The sequence below is a fragment of the Sciurus vulgaris genome (genome assembly GCF_902686455.1).
Source record: "Sciurus vulgaris genome assembly, chromosome: 3".
Taxonomy (NCBI): Eukaryota; Metazoa; Chordata; class Mammalia; order Rodentia; family Sciuridae; genus Sciurus; species Sciurus vulgaris.
In genome coordinates this window covers 22,836,891-22,863,418 of record NC_136463.1, presented here as the reverse complement: position 1 = coordinate 22,863,418, position 26,528 = coordinate 22,836,891, and the positions used below count along the sequence as shown (strand labels likewise).

Sequence of the window (26,528 nt, the reverse complement as noted above, 5' to 3'; positions counted from 1 at the left end):
ACATTTCTGTCATTTATATCCTTCCTGGCATAAGGTATATTGTTACGGCATTCCTGAACAGACTAAGATGAATGCTGTTAATTGCATTTTTTTGGCAGTATGCATAATAATAATGCATAATAGGGCAGTCGGATGTAGGCAATAAGAAATTTAATGTTTCCTTAGTTGAGTGAAGACTGTAGAATGATCTGACAGAGATTATTAGGAAAGGACTATTACTCGGGACTTGATGCTAGTCCATGAAATTCTGGCCATCAGAGACTCCGTGGGAAGTTTTGTGAAATCATTCCCCCTAACCCCATAACCTTGCAGGCAACTGACTTCCTCCACAGCGTGCAATCCAGGAGACCAGAGCAGAGCTGAAAGGCTTTCATACCTGTGCTCGGAATCATGTACTGTCACTTCCTCAACAGGTCTGCCCTCTCTCCACTGTGGGAGGCACCCCACAAGAGACAAGAGTATTAGCAGGTGAGGCTCCCTGGGGCCATTGTGGAGGGTCCAAGAAGTGATCACAAGAAGCTACAAGAAGTGATCACTGTCTAGATGGTATTTGAAGCCACGGGATTAGAGGAAACTTCCTGGGAGCAAGTATAAAGAGAAGGATGGAATAAACATTCAGAGGTCACAGAAGGAAGTCTGAGAAAAAGCTTCCAGTGAAAATAGTGTCTCAGGGAGTCCTGTGGGGCGCGGGGATATGTTCCCCAAAGAAGGAAATGCTGAGAAACTAAGAATGGCTAAGAAATGGCAGCTGGGTTTACACTTGTGCAAACCCCTCTGTCCTTTGAGTCTTGGACCATCCTGTTGTGGTTATAAGGAAAACAGATGTTATTTAAAACAGTAGCTGTTTGCAGGCACTTTTGAGTACCGTGAAAATGGCCCCATGTCTTACCAGGGGCTAGGAACCTTGTTCAGGAAAAGACCTTGATAATCTCTTTGGGTGTGAAAAGTGAGGTTCTCCTAGGATGTGTGCTGGAGAAATGAATGCAGGACCTGATAGAGTCAAAGACTGATTTCAGAAAGCTGCATACCAAAGCAAGTCGGCTTAAAATACCGTCTGTGGCTTCACTCAGCTCTGGAATTACTCCAGGCTTGGCTCCTTCCCTTCCCTCCACTCCCTTGGACACTCCTTGCCCATCCCTCCCCTGGTTTCCCTATCCCATTTTGATTCCATGTAGTAAACAGTAATGAGACACAAACATGGAGTACTTTTTAAGTACTTTCTGGGTTCTTGGGGTTTTAATCTTGACGGCAACCACCTGGTGAAGCAGGTACTAGCATCGCTGTCATTTCCACCTTAATGATTGGAGGTAAAGTTACTTCCTGTTAAGTAGCAGGGTCAGGATTTGAACCCAATCTGGTTTAAGAGCTCAGATTCTTAATCATTAATTCCTGCTCTTGTTTTCTTTTTAGGGTTTTGAATTTGGCAACCCAGATCAAACCACCATCTAAGTCAGACTTAGACTTTGGCTGCCTCCTGCCCCAGCTCAGAACATGACTTCTGTTACTGGCTTCTGGCTCTGACTCATCCCAGTAGAAACCCCACCCTGGGCCCCTTGCTGCCAGCTCAGAGAAAGGAGAGCAAAGCAACGTCTGTTCCCACTCTTCGGTTTTGCCACACGTATTTACTCTGTTTCCTTTCTTTCTCCTTTGCCTGGTTGATTTTTGTACGAAGTTTTTAATCGTTGCCCGATGTATCGGCCACTTCTTCCTCCATGTGTCCTTTAAATTCCTCTTCAGCCTCTCTCGCGGTGACATCATTCCTGATGGATGTCCACCTCTGCCCTCAGCTCTGAGCCACTCAAGGCAAGGACATATTTTACTCATCACTGAGTCTTCAATCTGGCATGCTATAGGGTCTCAATGATTATCCCCCCCCACTCCCCTGGTACTAGGGATTAAACCCAGGGGCACTCAACCATGGAGTTACATCCCCAGCCCTTTTTATTCTGAGATAGACTTTCAATAAGTTGCTAGGCTGGCCTTGAACTTGCAGTCCTCCTCCCTGAACCTCCCAAGTAGCTAGAATTCCAGTAGTGGGCTACCATATTCAGTCAATAATTGTCTCTTGACTGCATGAAAGAATGTGCTAGAAAATTAACAGGACAAGCGTGATCCCTTGTAGTGGGCAATATAATTTTTTGGCCACCTAAATGGGCTGATGTAAATAGGACAGGACTTCTAAAAGAAACTTCTTAACTTAATCTTCATCCCCAACATCTTTGTCCCAGTGTTTATTTCCTTTATTATTATTTCAAAAACTTCTCTCTAAGCCCTCAACATTATTATTGTAATCAAGAATGTACACATCTCATATTATTGCCATTAGACTTTTATTAAGATTAGCTCCATTAAAGCAATGCTACTTTGTCGAAGTACTGTGATTAATTAACAACAGTCCAAGTCACCAGAAGAAAGTTCTTTAAAAGTCTACTGCAGGTCCAGAATGTAAGGTAATATTGGTTTGTTACGAAGAACTACATGGTTTCATGGTTGTAATTGAATATTGTATCAGGAGAGCAAAAAGGACTTAAAGTGAGTAGGAAATACAAAGAGAATCAAACAGACCAAAACAGAGACTGAACTCATATAGCATCTCACTCAGAAAGCATCATTTCTAGTTGTAAATTGCTTATCCCTAAGGAACCAATCACAAGGTAGATTTTGTGAAGTTTTACATTATTTCTTCAAGTTCTTGAACTTGGGATGAGACCACCTCACCATTCACCACCTCCTGTACAATGGTCTTGATTTTTCGGGTTTTGCTTGGGTCTAAAGAGTACAGTAGAATAAAGGGAGCAAATGTTAGTGTTTCAAATATCAATCCAAAATTGACTGTTGTTGACCTAAGCAGCTAAATTTTGTATTAGCTGAAAAAAATCCATCAAATTTAAACTTTGAAAAATGATTTTTAGCTGGGCGTGATGGCACACACCTGTAATCCCAGTGGTTTAGGAGGCTGAGGCAGGAGGATCATAAGTTCAAAGCCAGCCTCAGTAACTTAGCGAGGCCCTAAGCAACTTAGTGAGACCCTGTCTCAAAATAAAAAATAAAAAGGGCTGGAGATGTGGCTCAGTGGTTACGTGCCCCTGGGTTCAATTCCTGATACCGGAAAAAAAAAAAAAAAAAAAAAAAGCAACTTTTACATTCTAAAATGAAATGTGTTTTTTCCCCCCCAGTGAAAATGAAATGTATTCAGTATGCAAAAATGAATATATTTTCTCTTTTTAAAAATTTAAAAAGTATACATAGTATCTCTTTGGAGAGGTACTGGGCTTGCCCTCCTGGGCTTCCCAAAAGTTTTAATATGCTATGGACTGTCTCTACCTCTTTGCAGTATTGGGGATACTTGCACTTGCTAGGTGAGTGGTCTATCACTGAGCTACATATACCCCTAGTCCTTGACTACTCTTTTTACTGCAAGAATACACAAATGTTTTTCCTTGGCTGAGAATACAGGTATACTTTAGATTTAAACTATTAATAATTCTGTAATGTTCTAGTCATTAATAATGCGATTCCAATTTACTCTCAGTGATTCTTATCTGCATACCTTTAGATGAGTCAATCGAATGTGTCTGAGATTTGGAGCCTGTCACAGATAAACTTTCATCAAACCATCACTGTGAAAAGACGTCACGTGATTCCTGCTGGAATGAGAAGAAGTAAGAATTTGCTATTTGAGCTAAAAATCACAAAGGTATATGATATTATGGTCAAATAGAGAGCATATTCCAAATTTCTTGACTGAATGATGCACCTTGAGAGTGATCTAGTGGTTCAATGTACTTTTGTTTCTAAACCCTGCCTAACACAGGCTCTCAGAGTGAAGAGATCTAGAAATTAATGGAAGGTTTGGTTTCAGAAATTAGAGTTCCCAATTTACAGCTCTGAGTTCTCCCTCTCTAGTCCAAACTGTTATTTCTTCTGGAAGGTTTGCTAGACCTATGGGTCTGCGGGGGTTCAGAGGGCTACGATCTGATTGCCATCTTAGAATGGGGGTCACTGATACCAGAAATTGGGCAGTTTTTCTAGTATATGCAGGCACTCCTTTAGGATATGCTTCTGTCCGTGGTGTCTTTGTTCATAAGAGCGTTATATGAATTATCGGGTAAGATAAGGTGTGAAAACACCTTGCACAGCACTTAATAAATCCCAGGCGTTGTATTTCCTAGATTCGTTATTTTCTATCAGCTAAAGAACCCTTTCTCCTATAGCAGGAAGAAAACTGCATTAGGTGTCCACTGTTTGGCAGCCCCAGAATGTACTTCCAACCTCCACGTCTACGCACCCTTGGTCCTCCCCGTCCAGCAGGCGGCGGTAGGTCTCGATCTCCAGCTCTAGGCGGGCCTTGGCGTCCAGCAGACGCTGGTGGTCCGCGCTCTGGCGCTCGGCGTCCGTGCGCACCTGTTGCAGCTGCGCCTCCAGGTTGCCGATGAGCTGCTGCACCTGGGACAGCTGACCGCAGAAGCCACCCTCGGTTTCAGCCAACGAGTCTTCCAGGGATTTTTTCTGCACGTGGAAGGGAAATGGCAGACACGACAATGAAGGGTCTTGAAGACAGCAGGGCAGCCAATGGTCTAACACACTTAGGGTGCAGCGTTTTGTTTGGAAGTTGAAATGACGCAGCGGGCCTACCATGGCGAGCTGGGACTGGAGCTCGATCTCCAGGTTTTGCATTGCGCGCCGCAGGTCGGTGACCTCGCTCTTGCTGGACTGAAGCTGCTCCGTGTTGGTGCTGATCTCCTTCCTGAGCTCCCCGCTCTGCAACAGCAAAAAGGGCGCGGGGAGCTTGAGGGTTGAGCTGTCTTTCCGCGACTGTTATCGAAGCCTTTTGCTTTTGTGTTACCTTTTCGAGGAACCAGGCTTCCGCATCCTTCCGATTCTGCTCAGCCATGGTTTCATACTGCGTCCTCATGTCGTTGAGCAGCCTGGTGAGGTCCACTCCGGGCGCAGCGTCCATTTCTACACTGACCTCACCTGGGCCACCTGCCCGGAAACTTTGGAGCTCCTGGAGACCACGAGTGAGGAAGTGAGGCGCAGTGGACCATTGTGATTTTAGAGGACCCTGGATGCTATTGCTTTTCTGGGCCTCTTTCATTGCAACAATATTAAAAATTTTATTTTTTTTTTGATTGACTTGGCATAAAGACATATATTAATATATTTAAACTCATTAAACATTCATTGTTTTCTTCTGATAAAAACAAAACAACTTAAGATATTTTTGCAGGCCCTTTAAGTGACCATAGGCCCTATATGCTGTGCCTGGTGGCCAAAAGGATTAGTTGGCCCTCCTTCTACAGGGTCCACTGTTTGTAGGAAGGGGAGGCCTGGTATGCATGTTGTTGGAGGGTTTTCAACTACAACTGCCAGATGAGGGCTGCAAGCAGTACCTAGGCTTGAAGAGTTTGTGCCAGTCATTGAAAATCAAGTAGAGACTCCTTTAGAAACTTACTGCCAGTGTCCATTCTCTACACCAGCTTCTGGTATACATAGTGGGACATCAGAGTTCCACGTGTGGCATATATAGCCTTACATATTATTGGTAGATTTGTTTTTATTTGCTAACCTTTGAAAGGTTTCACAATGAAACCTTTTGAATATATTTTCAAAACCACTAAATCAAGATAATTAAAATTCTTATTGTCATTACCTAATAATGAAAATGACAAAATCAGAAAGTGCCTCTAATTTGTTAAACCTTAGTAGGAACCATTAACAGCAGCAGCAGCAGCAACATACACACACACAAACACATCCAAAACAAATGACCACTTTAACAGGCCTCGTCTTAACTCCAGATTTGCAAATCTGAAATTGTAATTTTGGGGTCTGGGAGAAAAAGAAACAACTTCTGACCTCCTCATGGTTCTTCTTCAGGTAGGCCAGCTCTTCAGTCAGGTTCTCGATCTGCATCTCCAGGTCAGCTCTGGCCAGGGTCAGCTCATCCAGCACCCTGCGCAGGCCATTGATGTCAGCCTCCACAGTCTGGCGTAGAGCCAGCTCATTCTCATACCTGAAAATCAGTTTAGGGATTCAACACAATGATTTGGACAAGGCCACTGCCATCTTCAGGGCTATTTGGTGCATGAATCTCTGCAACTGTTTAAAAATAGCAGTGTTGTAGTGTGTGATACAGATTTTGCTTTTGTGACTCCCTTCCTTCCTCTCTCCTAGCACCATAATTAATTGTTCAATTGGAGATAAGGAAAGGGAAAAATTATGAGGTGACCGCTTATCCACCAGCAATGAACCCCAATAGCACCGTGCATCTCAGGGAACAGATTCCTCTCTGGCTGGCTGGCTGCTGCAGCCATGAACAATAGCAGCTCCTATCTGTAGGTGCAGTTTTTAATGGCAGCCTATGAGCAATTGAAAATTAAATAATCGTTATTCTTTTTGCTTAATTTTCTTCATGATTTATTTAATTTTAAACATCTATACTTCTTCATTAGCTTTTGCCAAGATTTTACAGGTTGAGGACCATCACCCTTGCAACTTCCTGTGTGGAAATTTTGTAATGCACAAGCTTTTATTCCTATGTCTGGAAGGATGGGATATGGAAAAGGAGAGAACTATAAAAATAAGTGGATGGTTAGTCTTTCAATGGTACGCACCATCAGGAAAATAATTGTTTCAATTAACCCCTTGTCAAAAACATTGTTAGTTCATTTTGATACATTGAAAATTCAAGTGTAGGACATTAGTAGAATTATGTTGAATTACGAGTCATTACAACTATGATGGTCCATAGCCTTAAGAGTAAGCAACTTATTTTAAGAATGTGTAATGTGAAGTGTGTTTGATTCTAATTACTTTTTAGAATGTGTTAGGTGCATTTGCCAAAACACCAAATGTATGGAGAATGTGAAATATTTGCTATCAATGGAGGTAGGAAAATAGGGAATAAGAGGACATGGTAGAGAGGTCAGTTGTCACCTGTCTGTTCTACTCACTTCATTCTGAAGTCCTCAGCAGCCAGTCTTGCATTGTCAATCTGCAAGATGAGCTGGGCATTTCCAATGTTGGCAGAAATGATCTGGCAAATTAAAGGGAAACATGGAAAATGAAGTCCTAATGTGCTAGTAGTTTCCAAATATATTTTTGACACAAAGTTCAAGCGGTAATATTAAAATATTGTTTCGCTAAGAGTTTAAGGCAGTATCATTTTTTCTAAAGAAACTCACTTTTAAAATAATATTGGAAAATTAAACATATATTTCCTAGGAAGATAGTAGAAATATTGTCACTATATGGTAAGTGATAGTTGGAACTAAACTTTCTTTCTAGTGCAGGGGATCAAACCCAGAGCCTTGCACATTTTAGGCAAGCACTCTGCCACTGAGCTACTTTCCCAGACCTCTAAACTTCTTAGGTTGAAAAAAATCCTCCAAGTACAGTCAATCTGAAAAATATCTAAGTTGTAGGTAATTATCCCTGCAAAATATTGTAAAAATGAAAGAAAAATAATTCCCAAAGCCACTCCAGAAAACATGCTCTTACCTTATTCCTGAGGTCTTCAATCAGTGGGTAGTATTTACTATAATCACTCTGTGACCCAGAGTCTACAGTCCTAGTCCCTCGTGTTTCATACCATTCTCGAATTTTGTTTTCTAGCTCAGTGTTAGCCTCTTCTAGAGCCCGAACCTTATCCAGGTAGGAAGCTAATCTGTCATTCAGATTTTTCATGGTTTCTTTTTCTGATCCAGAAAGAAGACCTCCGTCGTTGCCAGAGAGGACAACTAGAGAGCCACCTCCTAGGTTTCCCCCCAAACCCATTCCCAGCCCTCCAAAGCCACCTCCCAGGGATCCTCCATAGCCAGTGCCCAGTCCTCCTGCCAAGGAGCTTCCCGAGCTACCACCAAAGCCAGAACTAGAACCAAACATGGTAGCAGCAGAGAAGCCTCCGCCACTGCCCACTCCGAAGCCAAAGCCGCTACCCCCATATCCACTTGCAACACTGGAAGCAGACATGCCCCTGGGTCTGCCCGACAGCCCACTCTGAGAGGACAGCCGCCGGGACAGCCCAGAGGTGCGCACTGAGAGTGACATGGTGTTGCTGGAGAGAGCCGGGGCCTGGGGAAGGTGGCGACAGCTGGAGAGGAAGCAGTGCCAGCAAGCCAAAAGGGTCGACTTTTTATAGGCTGTGAGGTGGATGTCACGGTTGAAAAGTTCCCTCTCCCCATTTGAAACAGGGAGTTGCCCCCAACTTTTTGTTCAGCTCAGCAAGTGAATGATTTATGAATAGTGAAAATTCATTGATGTAGAAATAATTGAATAACCATTTCCATTAAATATCTGTTATACAGAAAAGAAAGCTGGGCGGAGTAGAGGTTGACTGTCAAAAGGAATTTTTCTTCTCCAAATTATTCTATTCCCTGTCTTCTCAGCACTGTCCAGCGTCTTATTCACAATAGGAAGGCAAAAGGTGATTGTTGAATGGACAAATTAGTGAATACTTCCTCCTAAACCTTAAGCTTCCAAGTTTTTCACTTCTCTTTCCTGTCTGATTTCTTTGGAAACCCACGATAAACCACCCAACCATGATCTAGAATATCTTTCAGTGGAAAACAGCTTCAGAAGGAATCGGGAAATGTGCTGGCGGAAGGTGGGGAATGAGCGCATTTCCCAGGCTGATCTTGGAATTTGAATTTTCAAGATGTAAAAAACTTGTCATTAAGGTGTTACATGATTTCTATTTCCTGAAAAGAAAAAAAAAAAAGACCCTCAGCAGCCAGTCTTGCACTGTCAATCTGTAAGATGAGCTGGGCATTTCCAATGTTGGCAGAAATGATCTGGCAAAATAAAAGGAGACATGGAAAATGAAGTCCTAATATGCTAGGACTTTATAGGCTGTGAGGTGGGTGTTGCGGTTGAAAAGTTTACTCTCCCCATTTGAAATAGGGAGTTGCCCCCACAACTCACACAGAAAAAGTGTTTTTTTTTTTTTTTTTTTTTTTTTTTGGTAGAATATTGTAGTCCTTCCAGTGGTTTTTCCTCTACATAGAATTGACCTTCCTGTCAACATACATTTCCTGTGAAATCAGGGGCCTTCTCTCATTGCTCACTGCTCTGCACTGGGCAGCTTTTATGTTTATTCCTTTAGCAGCTTATTCCCCATCATAGTTGCTCAAGAAAGGTGTTGAATGGATGGTGTAAAAGCTTCGGATTTTATTGCCTTTGTCGATAAGGAGAAAGAAGAAGCACACTGTCCACATTAAGAATTGACTAAAACTCCAAGTTTAAGAAGCCAAACCATTTCAATTGACAGTATGATGAAAAGGGATAAATGTTCATAGAACAAACAAATGTCATCTTTACATTTGTGTTTGTTGAAAGCTCCAAAGAATTGTATCCAGTGTCCAGTTTATTTATTTATTTTTTAAATTATATTTTTATTTTCACAGACTGCATTTTGATTCCTTGTACACAAATGGGGTACATCTTCTCATGTCTGTGGTTGTGCATGATGTAGATTCATACCATTTGTGTGATCATATTTGTACATAGGGTAATGATGCCTGTCTCATTCCACTAGTTTTCATACCCCTGCCCCTCTCATTTCCCTCTACATAATCTAAAGTGCCTCCATTCTTCTCTCACCCCCACCCCACCCCCATTATATATATCATCATCCACTTGTCAGGGAAAACATTTGGCCTTTGGTTTTTTGGGATTGGCTTATTTCACTTAGCATGATATTCCCTAATTCCATCCATTTATCTGCAAATGCCGTAATGAAAGTTATTATACTTTTTTTGATATATTATTTGCTGTTGAAATAGATTTTTTTTTGCTGTAGGTTTTCTTTGATTCTTTTTAAAATTTGTTCTGTTTAGATATACATAACAGTGGAGTGTATTTTTACATATTATAAAATATGGAGTATAATTTAGGAAAAGAAAAGAAGTCGATATGGCTTAGATTTAAGCATGAAAACAGTAACGTTCTGATGGGAAGTGTCCTGAAAGAAATCTGTTTTCTGACAGAAATTGTAGATAACTGGAAACCTATTAGTGAAATTCTAGGATGGTGGGAGGTCCTTAGGAATGTAAATTGTGAGAACTTAATTGGTTAAGAAAAGTAAGGATTTGTTTTTTTAAACATGGAAAATGGTCCAAGTCTCTATATTTTTCATTGTAAAACAATTCCAGTGTTGGTTTTTAAAAATATAGCTCTCTCTCCCCACCACACCCTCTCTACATATAATAATAGGCAATTTGGAAGATGCAGAAAATATAGATTAGATTTATCAGTGATTGTGTATATATTTTAGCATAATTAGTACAATATAAAATTTTATAATTGATTTTCTTTCATAAGATTATATGATTAACTACCATTTGAATTTTAAGAAAGGTGGGTATAGAGCATGATTGTAGATTCTTGAAAATTCTTTGCCAGATTCAGATTTCTAAATTCAATTTTCTCTGTATTTGATGAAATAAAATTTTCTGTCTAAATGACGGAGTTTTGCAAAGACACATATACTGAATTCCATAGTAAGGTTTACATTGACTGAGTGTATTAGGGATTCATAAGCATTTTAACTAGAGGGAATTTAGTGAGATAAAATACATTAAAATTATTGTAAAGATGTGGTTTCTGCCTCTTGGGAAACAGCAACTTTCAGTTCTCCCTAAGGGGCCTTGGTATTCTCACAGATGGCTACTGAAAACCTCTTCATTTTGGTGTATATGGATTGAATCTTTCATTATATATATAAATATAAAATAGTATCACTGGTATTACAGATTTTAAAAATAAAAATGGAATTCTTATTTGATTTCTAATACATACTGCTCATAACAAAGAAGATTTTCAGAAGGCTTTCTATACATTTTAAAGTGGAGTTTGGGCTACTGGCAAAACACAACTTCTCAGCAATATTATTGAGCACCATTGTGATCATTAAGATTCTACTTAGTCAAAACAATTAGTTTCATCATAGAAAATACTTGGTCCTTGTTTATTATTTTGCTATAGGTATATGCAGCACTTTTGATTTCTCTTGACTGTAACAATAGTCTGATGTTTTTGGGACATTTTTCTTCAATCACAGAGCTAATAGGAGGAGTGAGCCTACACCTATTGCTCAACTTGAATGTCAACATGGTTTGGCCTTTTGGAGAATTAAATCAAGTATTTCAATCAAACCAACATGAAAGTATTCAGGCATTAGGTCTGTGGTTAGCTCCATTGTCAATGTCTAGTCCATTTGCCCAATGTCTTTCACAAATCAGCATTCAGTAAATACTCGTTGAATTGATTTTTCTCTTGATAATCAAGCTGGGTCATGAATGTATGTTACATATGAGGAAATTTTTCCAAAATTAGAGAAGAGGTACTGGCATAAAGGCAAGTTACCTGGTATATTAATTGAGTATTAACAGATTCTAACACTCGGTAGATAAGTTTGGCTATTACCCTCATCCGGATGTTAACACATATACATTCACACACACTCTCAGAAACAAGCATCCTGAGGTCTTTGCTGGGTGGCAGTGTGCCTCATGCAGAGGGAGGTTCTGCAGCCCCAGGGGCTCCCAGAGAATACTTCTTTTCTGGGCTTTATCTCATTGGGGTGAGCTTCACGATGGCCAGTGCTTGTGTTGCATGTTAGAGTGTGCACTGTAGTCTGGAATCCTCCTAGTTCAGCACCTGACCCCATGCATCCAAGTGTCCAGATATTATCTGCCCTGATTTCAGTCTCCCTGACGGTGAGGTTTTTCTTTAATCATGTGTGATCCCAAGCCAGAGTTAGCAATGCCCACTGAGGATTTGGAGGCAGATGTGGAGGGGTCACACCTGAAACCCATGTCAAATCTTCATAATGAATGTCCAGGATCAATTCTGGCAATGCAAGGACTGTTCTGACATCTGTCCCCCCAATCTTTTTTTTTTTTTTTTAACCATTTTCCCAAGGCAGAAATGCTGAACTCGTGGTGAAATCCAATTCCAACTTCCTTCTATTTTATTACTTAAGGGATGTATGAGAAGGCACATGTTTCCCCTCAACCTATACCAATCACAAAGAGCAAATAAGTGGGATTTCTAAGTAAAGGGGTTTTAAGCAAGAGATCTCCAGAAGTTGCACATTCAATCAGGATGTGGGAAGGAGACAGCAACCAAAGGTAGACAACTTGATGAGAGAGTCCATGATCCATTTGTGTCATTTCTTGAGAGAACAGAAACTTGTTAAGTGGGAATGCCACATAGAGATTTTTCCCAAGAATTCCTTAAATCTGTATTATAAGCATTTTGCCTGAGATTGTCCTTGTTTCAACTGTTAATCAGTTTATGCTTCCCTGATACTAGGACAAGTAGATCACAGACATTATTTTTTAACCTTCATGGTAAATTCTTAGGGTATTGTTTTCATCCCACATGATGAATGCATTGAGGGTCAGGACAGTAAGGGCTTATTTAAGACCACAGAGCCAGAAGTGGCAGAGATAGGATTTGGGTCTGAGCTGGGTGCGGTGGTGCCTGCTTGTAATTCCAGTGGCTTGGAAGGCTGAGGCAGGAGGAATCACAAGTTCCAAGTCAGTCTCAGCACCTTAGCGAGACCCTGTCTCAAAATAAAAAAACAAAAAGAGCTGTAGTTGAAACAACAGTCGGAGGCCAGATGACCTGTTAGATGGCCAGCCCTGTGTAACTCGACTCCATATGTTCCCACTGTATGTTACTATAATGTTACTATAATGCTCCTGCCCTTGAACAGTGTTTGTGAGATGCTCTTTGAAGATGGTACCTTTATATTTTTTCATTTTCAATAAAAGTACATTACTTCTAAAAAAAAAAAAAAAAAAAAGAGCTGGCGATGTGGGGATATGGCTCAGTAGTTGAGTACCCCTGGGTTCAATCCCTGGCACCAAAACAAAACAAAACAGGATTACTGTGCTGCTGACAGTGAAAATAAAAAGGACGCATGGTGATTCTGATCTCCCTAATTGTAAAGTCAGATTTCTGCTCTGCACATCAAGCGGGAGCTCTGGCTCTTGCATTTTAAATACAGCTTTCTCCTTGGACTTCTCCATGGGCCAACACCCAGGGAATGACTCCTCAGGGTTTGTTAGAAATGATCCCATGCACAAAATTGTACAAACACACAAGCAAATTTGTCCTTAGCTAGTTTGGTGCCTTTTACCGCATCTCCAGAGATCTTGTAAAGCACCGGATCAGCTTGTATCCCCACCGACCCACCCACCTGCCCCCCAGGACCTGACATTATGGCCATTAACCCTCACTCACAAGCAGCATTCTCCCAACACCCAGCCATTCCACTTCACTGCCATAGAAATCAAAACGGAGGCTATTTCTTGCTCACAGAGCCAAAGAAATGTGCCAAATTCAAAATTGTAACAGTGATATGATCACATAAAAGGGGAATATGGTTAACTTGTGTTTTTGAAATTGGAAACAATTTTGTGCTGAAACAGTATATTTTCCAACTTTAACACTTACATATACATTTTAAAATACTCCATAATTATACATTAGGGTTACATATTATACATTTATGTTTCTATACATAATGTTATCCTAGGCTATGAGCCTCTTTGGTAAGGACAATGTCTAATTTATTTTTATCCTGAATTCAAGCCTAATGTTTGGCTAAACTTTATCATTTCTTTCTTGGAGTTATTTCACTTGGAAGAACTTAAATCTTATTATTGTTATTATTTCTTTTTTTGGTACTGTGGGTTGAAACCAGCCCTTTATATATATATATATTTATTTTGAGACAGGGTCTAGCTAAGGTGCTTAGGGCCTTGCTGAATTGCTGAGACTGGCCTTGAACTTGTGATCTTTCTGCCTTACCTTTCCGAGTTGCTGGCAAGAATTTAGTTTATAATGTGTTTAAACATGTCACTTAAGATGAATTTCATTTAAAAATGATTATGCCCTAACGTACAGGTATGCTTTGACCAAGATTTATTCTGAATCCAGGTAGGAGTGGGAAGCAGCTTCAAAAGTTAAAAAGAGAAATAATTCTTCAATGACTTGTTTTTAGAAGGTGAGTCAGCCTTCCTGGGGTGGCTGGTTAGCTCAGCTGGCTTTATCATGGTGCTAATAGTCAAGTGTCCGTTTGAGAACTTTCAGAAGTGACCGTGATTTTCTTTGACAGCTGCGTGAATGCACAGGCAAGTGGGAATGTTTAAAGCCAAAATCATCCTGGGCTTGTTGGCAAAGTGATTGCATAAGTTGAGGCAGAGAGGGACTAGATCCAGGGTGAACTGTTACTAAGGAGCATGTCTTCTTGGGCTGGGGTAGGGGATGGGGTGTTGGGGTAGCTCAGTGGCAAAGTACCTGCCTGGCATGTGTGAGGCCCTGGGTTCTATCCTGAGCACTGCAAAAAAAAGAAAAAAGAATTGTATCTTTCATTTTTGTAAAGTTTAGGAAATATACAACATGGAGAAAATTATTTATGTGCCATTCTTAAATCTTTAGATTTTTATTAGATAAAGTGCACACTCTTTTCATGGCAGCTGAATTAGTTTCCTGGTCATTAAAAAAATTTTTTTTTAAGTTGTAGATGGACACAATATTTTATTTATTTATTTTTATGTGGTGCTGAGGATCGAAGCCCTATTTTATGAGGGCTTCACACATGCTAACTGACCACTCTGCCACTGAGCCACAACCCTAGCCCAGTTTCCTGGTCTTTGATGTCAGTATTTCTCAAGTTCTTTCCCTGGAAGATAGACCTGCCACTTTCTGCCATTCACGGATGCTTTGGCTGTAACATCTTTTGCTTTGAGTAACACTTTAAAATCCGGGGAGTGAATAAAGAATGTTGGGTTGCCTTATGTTTATGTTGTGCTTTTGAGCTGAGAGATGAACAAGATCCCAAGGAACAACTGATGAGTAGGGCTGAGTTCTGAACTTAAGGGCTCAATGGTTCTTAAAACAAGGGAGGACTGTAGAGGCAGTTTGTGGTGGCAGAAAGGAGCAAGATAAAATAGTATCCCAGGAAGGGGAATTTTGGAAGTGAACTTAGGAGAGAGAAAAGAGATGCTTGAAAGGGAATTTGAAAATGGACATTGTCCATTAATGCTTTAAGCTGCAGTCGTTACTTAGGGGTGTAATCAGGTAGCGGAGACTGACCCTGAGTGATCAAGAGTGAGAGAAGAGGGTGTCTAGGAGTGTCACTGGCTAGGCTTTGATTTTATGTCACTTCATATCAGTATGCTTTTCCAGTGTGGCAGGGCTCTGTATAGAAACAATCCCCGGAGCTCAGAAAAAGTAGTTGTCTCCATCCCAACCTCATTTGGAGATGTTTCCTATGAGTTTTTAAGCTTCACTTCTGCATTGGTGATTTCTCATAAGGTGATAAAATACATTGGCGATAATTCTAATGTGTGATAACATGTAGTCCTGAATCTGAGGACTACAAATCTCTGCATTGGGACACCTGTCAGAAATAGGTTTGTGTTGTCCCAGTTCTTAGCCTGTGTAAGATGAATATTTAGACAGAAAGGTTAATGCATCACTTTCATGAAGAGACTACTGGCAGAACTGGAAGGAGAAACCTGTCATCTTGTTCTGCACATATGTGTTGTCCCAGCTATTTTCTTTGAAAGATCACTTGAACAAAACTAGAAATAGGTCACAAAGCAAGGGAGAAACTGAGTTAAGAATAATCATCCTACCTCTTTTAACAAAGTGTCATTATTGCCACCTGTCAATGGTCATGCCCAATCAATTTCAAACGCGTCTGTGTAGGTCTTTTATTAACCAGATTTGTAGTCTCTGGTATTTGCATATCAAAGTTTCAGATCATTCTGAAGTATGTCTTCGTAGGTAGGAGAGAACTCACTTCTAAGAATTCTTAACATCTTTTTCTTGATATGAGTTTTTAAATTTATTTTTCTCTAAAAAGTAACTTCACATTAACTCAAAGCACACATCATGGGAATGCGCGAGGAAATGGTGAGAAAAAGGAATGAATTGAATTGAGTATTGCAAAAACTCAGAAGAAAGCATTAACCCATTATGTCTCATTATCCCCAGAGTAATTTACTAGACTGGCATGCCTTGGAAGGAAAGTAAGGAATACCCAAGGCAGAATCCTTTTTACTTCCTCGAAAAAGCAAGGGAATGAAAATCTCTTTCCTGATGGAGGTCATGCTGAATCGCGTCTTGTGTGTGATGTTAGCTAACCAAGCTGGACATTTGCCACGCTGGCTATTGTGCTTGGCTCTTGAAAATGGCAATTAGAAAATAACAAAACAACCAAGGGGAGGCAAATGCCTACTTCAAAAGAGGATCGCATATTGCTTGTTGTGTAATTAGTTGCTTAAGAGGGTGTCATGCTTTAGAAAGCAGCCCGAGGTTCTATCTTGATTTACTACTTGGTAACTGTGACTTTGGGAAAGTACTTCTCTTATGTTTTCATATGAAATACTCGTAAGTAAAATAGAGATAATATATTAAGGTTCAACCACAAGAAATTGCTATTGATTGTATGTTGGCATAAGATTGTGTGGGAATTAAATGAGAAATGGGTGAAATGTTTACCACACTGTTTGGCTCATAGTGTTCAATAATTGGAAGATACTAGAAGAAAAAGTAGGCCCAAATCTACATCGTGTTGGCTTAGGAACTGATTCCTTAACAAGACTCCTAAAGTGCAAGCAGTAAAATTAGGAATCAATAAATGGGATGGATTCAAACTGAAAAGCTTCTCAGCAAAGGAAGCAATCAAGAACATAAAGAGAGAGCTTACAGAATGGGAGCAAATCTTTTACACCTGCACCTCAGATGGAGCATTAATCTCCAGGTTATAGAAAGGACTCAAAAAACTTAATACCAAAAAGACCAAGTAAACCAATCAATAAATAGGCAAAGGAACTGAACAGACACTTCCCAGAAGGAAAAATACAACCCATAGAGAAATACATGAAAAAATGTCAACATCGTTAGCAGAGAAATGCAATTAAAACCACACTGAGATTCATCTCACTTCAGTCAGAATGGCAGTTATCAAGAATACAAATAACAATCAATGTTGGTAAGGAGGTGGGAAAAAGGTAAATTCATACATTGCTGCTGGACTGAAAATTGGTGCAACCACTCTGGAAAGCAGTATGGAGATTCCTCAGAAAACTTGGAATAGAACCACCATTTGACCCAGCTGTCCCACTCCTTGGTCTATACCCAGAGGACTTAAAATGAGCATACTATAGTGATGTGACCACATCAATATTTATTGCAGCTCCATTCACAATAGCTAAGGTATGGGAACTAACCTAGGTGCCCTTCAACAGATGAGTGGATGAAGAAACTGATATATATGCACAATGGAATATTACTCAGTCATAAAGAAGAATGAAATTATGGCATTTGCTGGTAAATGGATGGAACTGGGGACTTTCATGCTAAGTGAAATAAGCCAATCCCAGAAAGCCAAAGACCTAATGTTCTCTCTGATATGCAGATGCTGACCCACAATAAGGGACTCAGGGAGGGAGGAGTGGAAGTTTGTAGGATTGAACATGGGGGAGTAGAGGGATGGGAACAGGAAAGACAGTAGAATGAATTGGACATAGCTTTCCTGTGTTCATATATGAATGCATCACCAGTGTAACTCCACATCATGTACAACCACAAAAATGGGAAGTTATACTCAATGTATGTATGATATGTCAAAATACATTCTATTGTCATGTATAACTAAAATGGACAAATAAAAAAGCTGGCAGATATTATTACTTTTAAGTGAGCCACATCATTATTTCCCATATAATATTCAATAATATTCCCATATAATATTCAATATCCTACTAATTTGCAAATTTCTACATCAAATTTTAAGTTTGCCTCATGGACCTATTCATTAGTATAAAACTACATTGGGCAAATTAACTTTTCCTATAAGCATTCACAGGCAGTTCTCATTCACTAAGATGCAAAAAAGGTGAGAATACAGTATGTGTGCTCAGTCTTCAGATTTTAGTTAACATAATGCTTTTGAGGTTTTCCGACGGCATTGCAGTATCGGGGCATCACTGCTTTTTATTGCTGAATTATAGCCCATTGTCTCACGACATCGCATTTTATTGATTCACTAGTTGATGGACATTTGGGTTATTTTCACTTTTGAGCTATTTTGAATAACAATGCTGTGAACATTTGTGTACAAAAGATCACACTGTATGATTCCATTTATATGAAATATCCAGAATAGGCAAATCCGTTGAGAGAGAAGAAATAGGTTCGTGGTTTTCAAGGGCTAGAGGGAAGGGGTATGGGAATGACTTTTGGGGGCGATGAGAGTATTCTAAAATTAGATAGTGGTAACAGCTGCACAATTGTGTGAACATCACCAAAGACCCCTAAATTATACACATTACACTGCTGTGTATGAATTACATCTCAATAAAGCTGCTACATAAAAATGGCAAGAAGCATTTCAGAATATACATTCAGCAAATAAAGAAAGAGGGCACTCAATGATTTAAGCAGTTTATTATCAAAAGGAGATGCAATCTGCATCTTGCAGAAGAAGGGTCTCGCTCATGACAAGCCTGGCACACCTCATTCTTCTGCTGCTCAGCACGTGATTGGAATTTGACTCTCAAATTATTCAAGGAGCTGGGTTGAGTTTTAAAAAGTAGTAGAGACGATGGGGTAAAGCAGACGTAGCTTAAAGGTGGCAGAATTGTACAGATCCTGAAAAGCCCAATGAGATTAGCCAGGAAATTGGTTCAATTAAGAATCCAGGGGCTCCCAAAAGGAGATCGAGCAATTCAGAAATAGGAAAAAACAAATCAGAGAGCGGTTTATTTGCAATTTGCATAGACTCCTCTGCTCGGTGAGGTTTAGTATAATGGAAATGTGTATAATTGATATTAGGGTCTATAGCTTATAATAGATGTGCTTCATGATACAGCTGGCAGTAATGGTGTTTTAAATATTTTAGTGCTCATTGGATTTCATTTTTGCAGGCAATTTGCAGCTCCTCTGAGGAAAACGTTTATATTTAATTACATGGACTGATAAATAGGCTTCCCCTCCCCCCTTCTAATCACTACAAAGTATTAACGGTGCTCAGATGGCCACTTTCTTGTTGGGAATAAAAATTACAGCCATGTTACTTTCAAAACCTCAGCAGCATCACCTTCTGGCGGCTGTTATATACTTTCTTCCACCTCTTTGATTTCAGATGACACAACCTTGCCATCCACAACCTCTTGGACGACCGTCTTAATCTTCCTGGTTTTCTTTATATCTGAGAGCACATTAGAAGTTCGATGTTAATTCAGGCACATGTCCACTGATCCAGGAAGTTCAACTTTAAATGAATGTTATCAAAATTCAACTTTAAATTATTATTATTGTTGTTTTGTATGTTTTTCCTTCTTTCAGAATAAAAAAGTTGAACCCACTCTTTTTCCTTAAAATAATCTTATTCATTTTATACGTACATGCAGAAAATGTGCCAATTCTCCCCCAATTTATAAATTTCTTACTCTTTCCACCCCAAACAGAAATACGTGATCTTAAAATAAGTAAAATTCACATTTGAGTTTTATTTTTTCTTCTCAGGCTCTCAGGACAGTAATAACAAGGGCCAAGAAAATTGCTCTATTGTAGGGATAAATTCCCACATGGAGTTACCAGAAAGCTGCCAAGATTTCAGTATTAGAGAAATGCTCAAAATCTTAGAATACTTACCTCTCTCCTCCAGGTTGCATAGCTGAAATTGCGTAGTGCTTTTATTTTTTTCGGAAAAGAAAAAAAAGAAAAACAGAAGAAAGCATTATTGCCATTTTGAAACTGAAGTGCTCTCCTATCTTTTATATTTCAAAACCAAGTCTGAGTGATATGTGTTTGAATCTTGTTTTTATTTTTTCCCTTTGACAAGACTTGTTATTTCAAACTCGAATGTTCTGCTTTTTGACTTGAAAAATATATGTAGCTTCAAAACTGACCCACTAAACATACACTAGAATTTTTTGTCTTAAAATAACAGAATAGAAACTCAAGTCTTGTGTCCTCCTGTTGATGTCCTTGGATGTAGTCTTTGCAAATTACTTTGCTGCTCCAACATCGATGGTTCCCAAATTGGTTCCCATAGATCTCTGGGGCCTATGCTTTACTTTGTGAGCCCTCAAGGAGAATTTTTAAAAGTTACTGTGCTTTCAGTTATATATTAATCATAAAAATTAATGATAATCTATATCATTTAGATAGCCATATTCTAACTCAGTCCTACATATGACCTCAAGTTCAAAGGCCATATTTGGTATTTTGGGGTGTGTATATTACTTTTTGGTATACTTTTGTCTTGATGTGTGTGTGTGTGTGTGTGTGTGATTGCTTTTGTGATACAGATTGCATTGGTGCTGGGTAGTGAGTGGTGGAGAGCACACTAGGATAGCTCATAGATGTGGACACACATTACTTGATTCTAAGAGCCTTACTTTACATCTTCTCCTTCCAGAAGGCGGCGGTAAGTAGCAATTTCCTGCTCGAGCCTGGTCTTTATGTCAAGAAGAATACTGTATTCGTTGCTCTGGCGTTCGGTGTCACTCCGAATCTGCATCAGCTGGGCCTCTAGAGAGCTCAGCAGCCCCTGGATGCTGGCCAGCTGGCTGCCATAGCGAGCCTTGGTGTCCTCCAGTGTGTGTTCCAAAGACTCTTTCTAGGAGCACAAGACAGACAGGGTGTTTCTTAACCGGAGGCCTTGATGTAAGAAGTGACTCAATTTTAATTTCTTTTGGGAAGAATTTCTGCAGCTAGTCCCTGGGGGTATCCATTTCTAGCCATCCATCTAGGCAGACTCAATCTGGCAGCTAGGATCCTGTCCCTGGGGTTTAGACCCTTTTTGTTTTCCTCTTTGCACCACTGTCCCCTCTGTGCGGTACAGTACAGTGTGTTATTGTTCTCAGTATTTGCTTCCCCACCCTGTGGGGGAAGTTATACCTCCTGTCCCTGCATCAGGCTTGGCCACATGATTTGTGGTGGAAATGGAGAATTACACTAACTTAACCTATCGATGCCAGGCCTGGTCATGTGACTTTCTTCAGCTAACGAAATGCAGGTGAAACTGACAAATGCCTTTTCTGAGAAGGAGCTTGAAGAGCTATGTGGCCCTGCCGTTACTCTTCTTTCTGCCACAGCACTGGCATGTCCCACATACAGTCCACTCCTTTGACCTTGTCCCAGGGTCACGGAGCTGAGTTGTAGCGACCCCATGTTGGACATGGTATTGTCGTTGCTGGTTGCCACAGCATAATTTACTGTGGGCTGACCCATTTGCTTAGCTTGCAATGTCTTGACTCCTATTCTCAGCTTTAAAAAATCACTCTTTTAAGGTCTAGTTTACGTGCCCCCTTCCTGATGAAATCTCCCAGATCTACTCTTTCTTCTGCATTTGAGCAGTGAGTGGCCCTTTCCTCCATTTCTTTCTATCTTTTAATTCCTATTAGTTGTTTGACCTGTTTCCTTGTTGGTTGTGCAAGGGGAGAGGTTATTTCTTAGAGGTCTCTGCATTTCCAGAGTTCCTAAGACAGGCACTTAGTAAACACAGGCTGGATTGAGAAAGGGCAGTGGGAGGTGCTTTACCATGCTCAGGTGGGTCTGGAGTTCTATCTCCAGGCTCTGATAGGTGCGTCTCAGCTCTGTAACTTGAGTCTCTGTTCCTTTTAACTCTTCCCTGTTCACTATGACTTCTTGCTGCAGAGCTTCTGTCTGAAATTCCAAGAATAAAAAAAAAAAAATTATGAGTAAGAAAAGCAAGGTAGAAAAGAAAGAAGGAAGGAAGGGAAGGAAAAAAGAAAGAAACAAAGGAGCAGGAAGTGAGCTATCTCCTTTTGGAGGGCAGCTTCTATACTTTCGCTCTCCCTTGAGAATTATTGTTACCTGTCTCTCAAACTGCTCTTTGGCCTCTTGAAGGTTCTTCTGGGCCATGACTTCGTATTTCTGCCTCATCTCATTCATGACGTCACCAAGGTTCAGGCCTGGAGCAGCGTCCACTTCCACGTTGACGGTGTTGCCCAGCTGCCGGCGCAGGGCATCCACTTCCTAAGAGAGTGAAGATCCTGACTTTAGTCTGGAGCACGTTCTTAGATAAGACTGGATAGAAAAGACATATGGCGTCTTATGGCTGCTTTCACTGGGGATGAGTAAAAAAAAAAGAGAATAATAACTTATGCAGGGCATCTGTGGTCCAGGTATTGCTTTCCATTATCTAACCACAAGCAGCCTTCTGGAAAGGAGTGAGGGCTGCCATCATTATTGACATCTTCATCCCAGTCACCACCACCACCACCACCACCACCACCACCAGCCCTCTCCCTCCCCCTGTGGTTCCTCCTCTTTCTTCTTCTTATTGGAGCTGTTCCCTCAATCCCAGGACCACTTCTGATTATTTTCTCACCTCCTGATGTTCTTTTTTGAGGAGAATCAGGTCTTTTTTCAGCTCTTCAATCTGGATCTCCAAGTCTGTCTTGCTTAGGGTTAGATCATCGAAGACCTTACTCAGGCCTTGGAGGTCAGCTTCCACTGTTATGCGCATCCCCCGCTCAGTCTCAAACCTGTGAATGATTAGTGTGCAGAGACAGCTGAGGCTGAGGCTGCCCGAAGCCATTATAGGAGACAGAATCTAATATAGTGAGAGAGATTTTTTATGTGGCATATGAGATCAGTTGCTATACTTTATAATGTCTCCCTTTACACATTCATGAAATATGCATGAGAACCTAGGAATCAGATAATTTGCTCCATAATGTAATCTCTGGGATTTGCAATAACTTAAAAAGTTTCTACATCCTATAAGACTTTTCTTTTCCATTTATTTATTTATTTATTTATTTTTGGGTACTGGAGATTTAACCCAGGGGTGCTTAACCACTGAGCTACATCTCCAGCCCTTTTTGTATTTGCATTTTGAGACAGGGTCTCACTAAATTGCATTAGGGTCTTGCTAGGTTGTGGAAGCTGGCCTTGAATTTGTGATCCTTCTGTCTCAACCTTCAGAAGCCACTGGGATAACAGGCATGTGCTATAAGATAATTTAAAAGAAAAATTTCAAAGAATTTTTTAAATTACTGGGTTAGCAAAGGATTCTTATTATTGATATTAATCATGGCTGACTTTACTTAATGAAAGCACATGATCCATTTTTAAAAAATTATTTTGTAAACAGATGCACCCAGAGTGAATTTTCTCAAATGGTCAGATATTCTCCTCTGCAATCTTGGATACCCTCATTTAAAAAAAAAAAATAGCAAACTTTAAAGCAATGATAATGCAATGGGTCACTCCAATGCTGACCTATAAAATTGGAATTAATGAAATTTTACTGCTTTAATCTTCAGATATGCGTTCCTATTTCCTTCTTTTAAAACTGTTTCAGCATTAAAATGCTACCCTTCTAAACCACAAAGGACTTTTATTGGTGATGCATTGTGCACGTTCAGGATGTCGAAGCCCCCAGTGTGGGAGGAGTTCATGAAGAGCAGTTGGATCACATGCATTCCTTGACTCAAAGCAAGCGAACACAGTTGGAAATGTATTCATCACAGATTTGTCCTAGTTCTTTGGTTGGTCAGACAGTATTGCAAAACACTGGAAAATTAGTAAGTATTGGGGGGAATCAAATTCACTCTGGAATTTGATCATACATGGAGGTGCTTGAAGAAATATGGGTTTCTGCTTGGAGATTCACGAAATGTAGGGATCTGACTCTTTTAAGATAACATAAGGGTATTTGTACAGAAAAGGAATTCCAAGCTGTTTTGTTATTACTCCAAAGAACAGAATTAGATTCATTGGGTGAAAAGGCAGATTTCAGGTCACTAAAAAAAAAGGTTTTGGCACCCAGAGCTAACCAACAAGAACAGTAGCAATTATTGGAGTATTCTGCTCTGTGCTAGGTAGCTGAATCTTAAGACTGTGGAAGAGAAGTCTATCCCTGAATGTTGGGCTGGATTAGGTAGCTTCTCACATCCTGTAAGTCTTAAGATTCTGAAAACATTTAATGGTGGTTTCTTCAATAACAATAATATGGATATCTGAAAGACTACTAAAAGGAAATCTTTTCCTGAAAGTTTTACCATGGTTTTAGAGAACCTACTTCAGTCTGAAGTCTTCAGCAGCCAGTTTAGCATTATCAATTTGCAGGACACATCGAGCATTTTGCAATTGAGCGTCTGTAATCTGTGGGGGGAAAAACACACATAAGAAAGACAGACACTTTCAAATGATAAGAGTTTAAAATGATTGGGTGTATCCACAATTACATCAAAGGTTTTGTTCATGTCAAAGAATTTCCACATAAGAATATGAGGAATAATAGCATGGGTATTTAATATAAAAAATGCATGAAGTGCAACTCTGGCCCCCAGGATTTGGCCTACTTTCTCCTTATTTAACAAAAGGAAGAGTTTCAGCCAACTTTGAGCCATCGAGCTTTACTGAGTGCCTTGTCTTTAATGTCGTTCCTGTCTGGAACATTCCTGTTAGCGCCTCTCACCTGGTGAACTCCCACTCCTTCACATCTCAGGTTAGGCAATGTTGCTTCCAGGAAGCCTTCAGTGACATCCATCTCTCCTTGTCAGCACTGACCCCTCTGTGTGGTAGATGCCTTTGTCCATCCTTGTTTCCTACTAAATCACATATGTTCCCCATGGTAGTCTCCTGTGCCCAGCATGGTACTCTGTGGCCTCGTTAGTGTCCACTAGTGTTGACTTGCCATATGATAGGAGTTGTTAGGATCTGGGGTATCAGGAGGGATAGCCCTGGACCCTCAGAAGTGGTTAACTAGTGGGGGAGGTCTCTAAGATGCATGTAGGCCAGAAATCTACTTGTAGATGTAACTGTGACATGTCTCTTTCAGTGGATCTAGTCTTGGAGAGAGGGCTGCCTTCATATGTTGGCTCTGCCCAGCCAGACGAGATGGATGACTGTGCCTCTGTATTTGGGATGATTCCAAGTTGATTCAGAAATTATGAGACAGTACGGCAGAATGGTTGGTTTAATGTTGGTTAATGTGATAGTCTGAAAGGATGATCTGTTGACAGGAAGAGTAATTTAAAGACCATTGCTTCACGTGCCCATAGTTTTCAAAATCCTAAAGTAATCTCCTATAGAATCTGAATTCAAATTGCACTTACATTTATGATATGGCTGGAGAAAAAGAGACCTGCTGCTAAGTGGACTTTGCTCTAAAGGAATATGAGTCATAAAACAGAAATGAAAATGAAAGGGACACTTTTCTTCATTAGATAAGAACAGTAAAGAAAAAAAAAAAAAAAAAAAAAAAGCCCAGTGTCATATCTGACATCTTCAATTAGGAGCAAAGTCTTCTACTCTTATTCCATATGAGATAAAATAGAGAACTACACCTGTCTTGGATTACATGGGTGAAGGTCATGATATGATTGCAATAAACATGAATTGGAAGCCACAGAATATTTTATTACTGTAAAGGTGGTCTCTTTGGTGATGAAAATCAGATTATTAAACAGGGCATTTAAAAATCCTGGTATCATGAAGATCTATACCCTTGCTTCCCTATTTCTACCCTAGATTACTTTATTATTTAAATCTATAGTATTCTAATACTTGTAACATTTACATGAATGAAAGTAGAAAAATCCCTGAACTGACCTTCAAAAGTTGGTGGGGATTAGGTGACGAACTAAGAAAGATTTATTAACATGCATGCAAAAAGTTAGGGCTTTTTGGAAAAAATTGTTAACTGTTCATGTATCCCGACATGGAAAGCTGTGAAAAAGATAGACTGTAAGATCGGATTAAAAATGATCATAATTTGTAATTAGATTTAAAAATTTTAAAAAGTTTGATTTAAAGTCATCCTGTTACATAGTCAAATGCTCCAACATTAAGGGTGGATGATAGGTGTAGCATTTTTACAGTTAGAGCATTGCAACCTAATTAGCTTTATGACATGCATTTAGACCCGCTCAATACGTTGCTCTCTTGAGCTATCAGGAAGCTCAGGTGTGAGACGGAAAACACTGGCATGGTGCCTCACCTGATTTTGCAGCTCTTGGATTTGTTTGTAGTATGCACTGTAGTCTCGGCCTGTGCTGGGCGCGTTGGCTTCGTACCACTGCTTGATCTGCACCTCAAGTCTGGAATTGGACTGCTCCAGGGACCGCACTTTTTCTAGGTAGCTTGCCAGGCGGTCATTGAGGTTCTGCATGGCCATTTTCTCATTGCCAGCAAACAGGTCCCCACCGCTGAGGAGATCGCTCCCATAGTTCACAACGTGTCGCGAGGTGGAGATGCGGGTGCCGTGGCCTCCAGCCCCTCCATAAACACTGGGTGCAGCCCCAAGACGTTGCACGCTCCCCTTTCTGTATAGGGAACCGCTCACACTGAGTGCTGGGCCCTGCGAGGAGGAACTCAGGCTTCGATGGAAGCTTCTGCGGCTGAAATCCATCAGGGATTCTGGGAGCAGCACCTGCAGCCTCAGGAAGTTTGGAGCAGTCTGTCTTGGTGGTGCTGGGCTGACATTTTATGGAGTTCACAGGGAAGAAGCTCCTCCC

General features: G+C 40.3%; 1 protein-coding gene across 1 annotated transcript; it reads right to left on the bottom strand.

Moving 5' to 3' along the window:
* Positions 1-3,556: 3,556 nt before the first annotated feature.
* On the bottom strand, positions 3,557-26,528 carry KRT20 (keratin 20). Its single transcript, XM_079130335.1, has 14 exons — positions 26,012-26,528; positions 24,089-24,171; positions 22,391-22,547; positions 21,874-22,035; positions 21,577-21,702; positions 20,433-20,653; positions 19,684-19,721; positions 19,148-19,237; positions 13,151-13,224; positions 7,504-8,178; positions 6,957-7,039; positions 5,853-6,016; positions 4,847-5,136; positions 3,557-4,761 (listed from the first exon to the last, which is right to left on the bottom strand). The coding sequence occupies exons 1-14, from the start codon at positions 26,420-26,422 to the stop codon at positions 4,231-4,233; spliced, it is 3,105 nt and encodes a 1,034-aa protein (XP_078986461.1). The 5' UTR covers positions 26,423-26,528; the 3' UTR covers positions 3,557-4,230.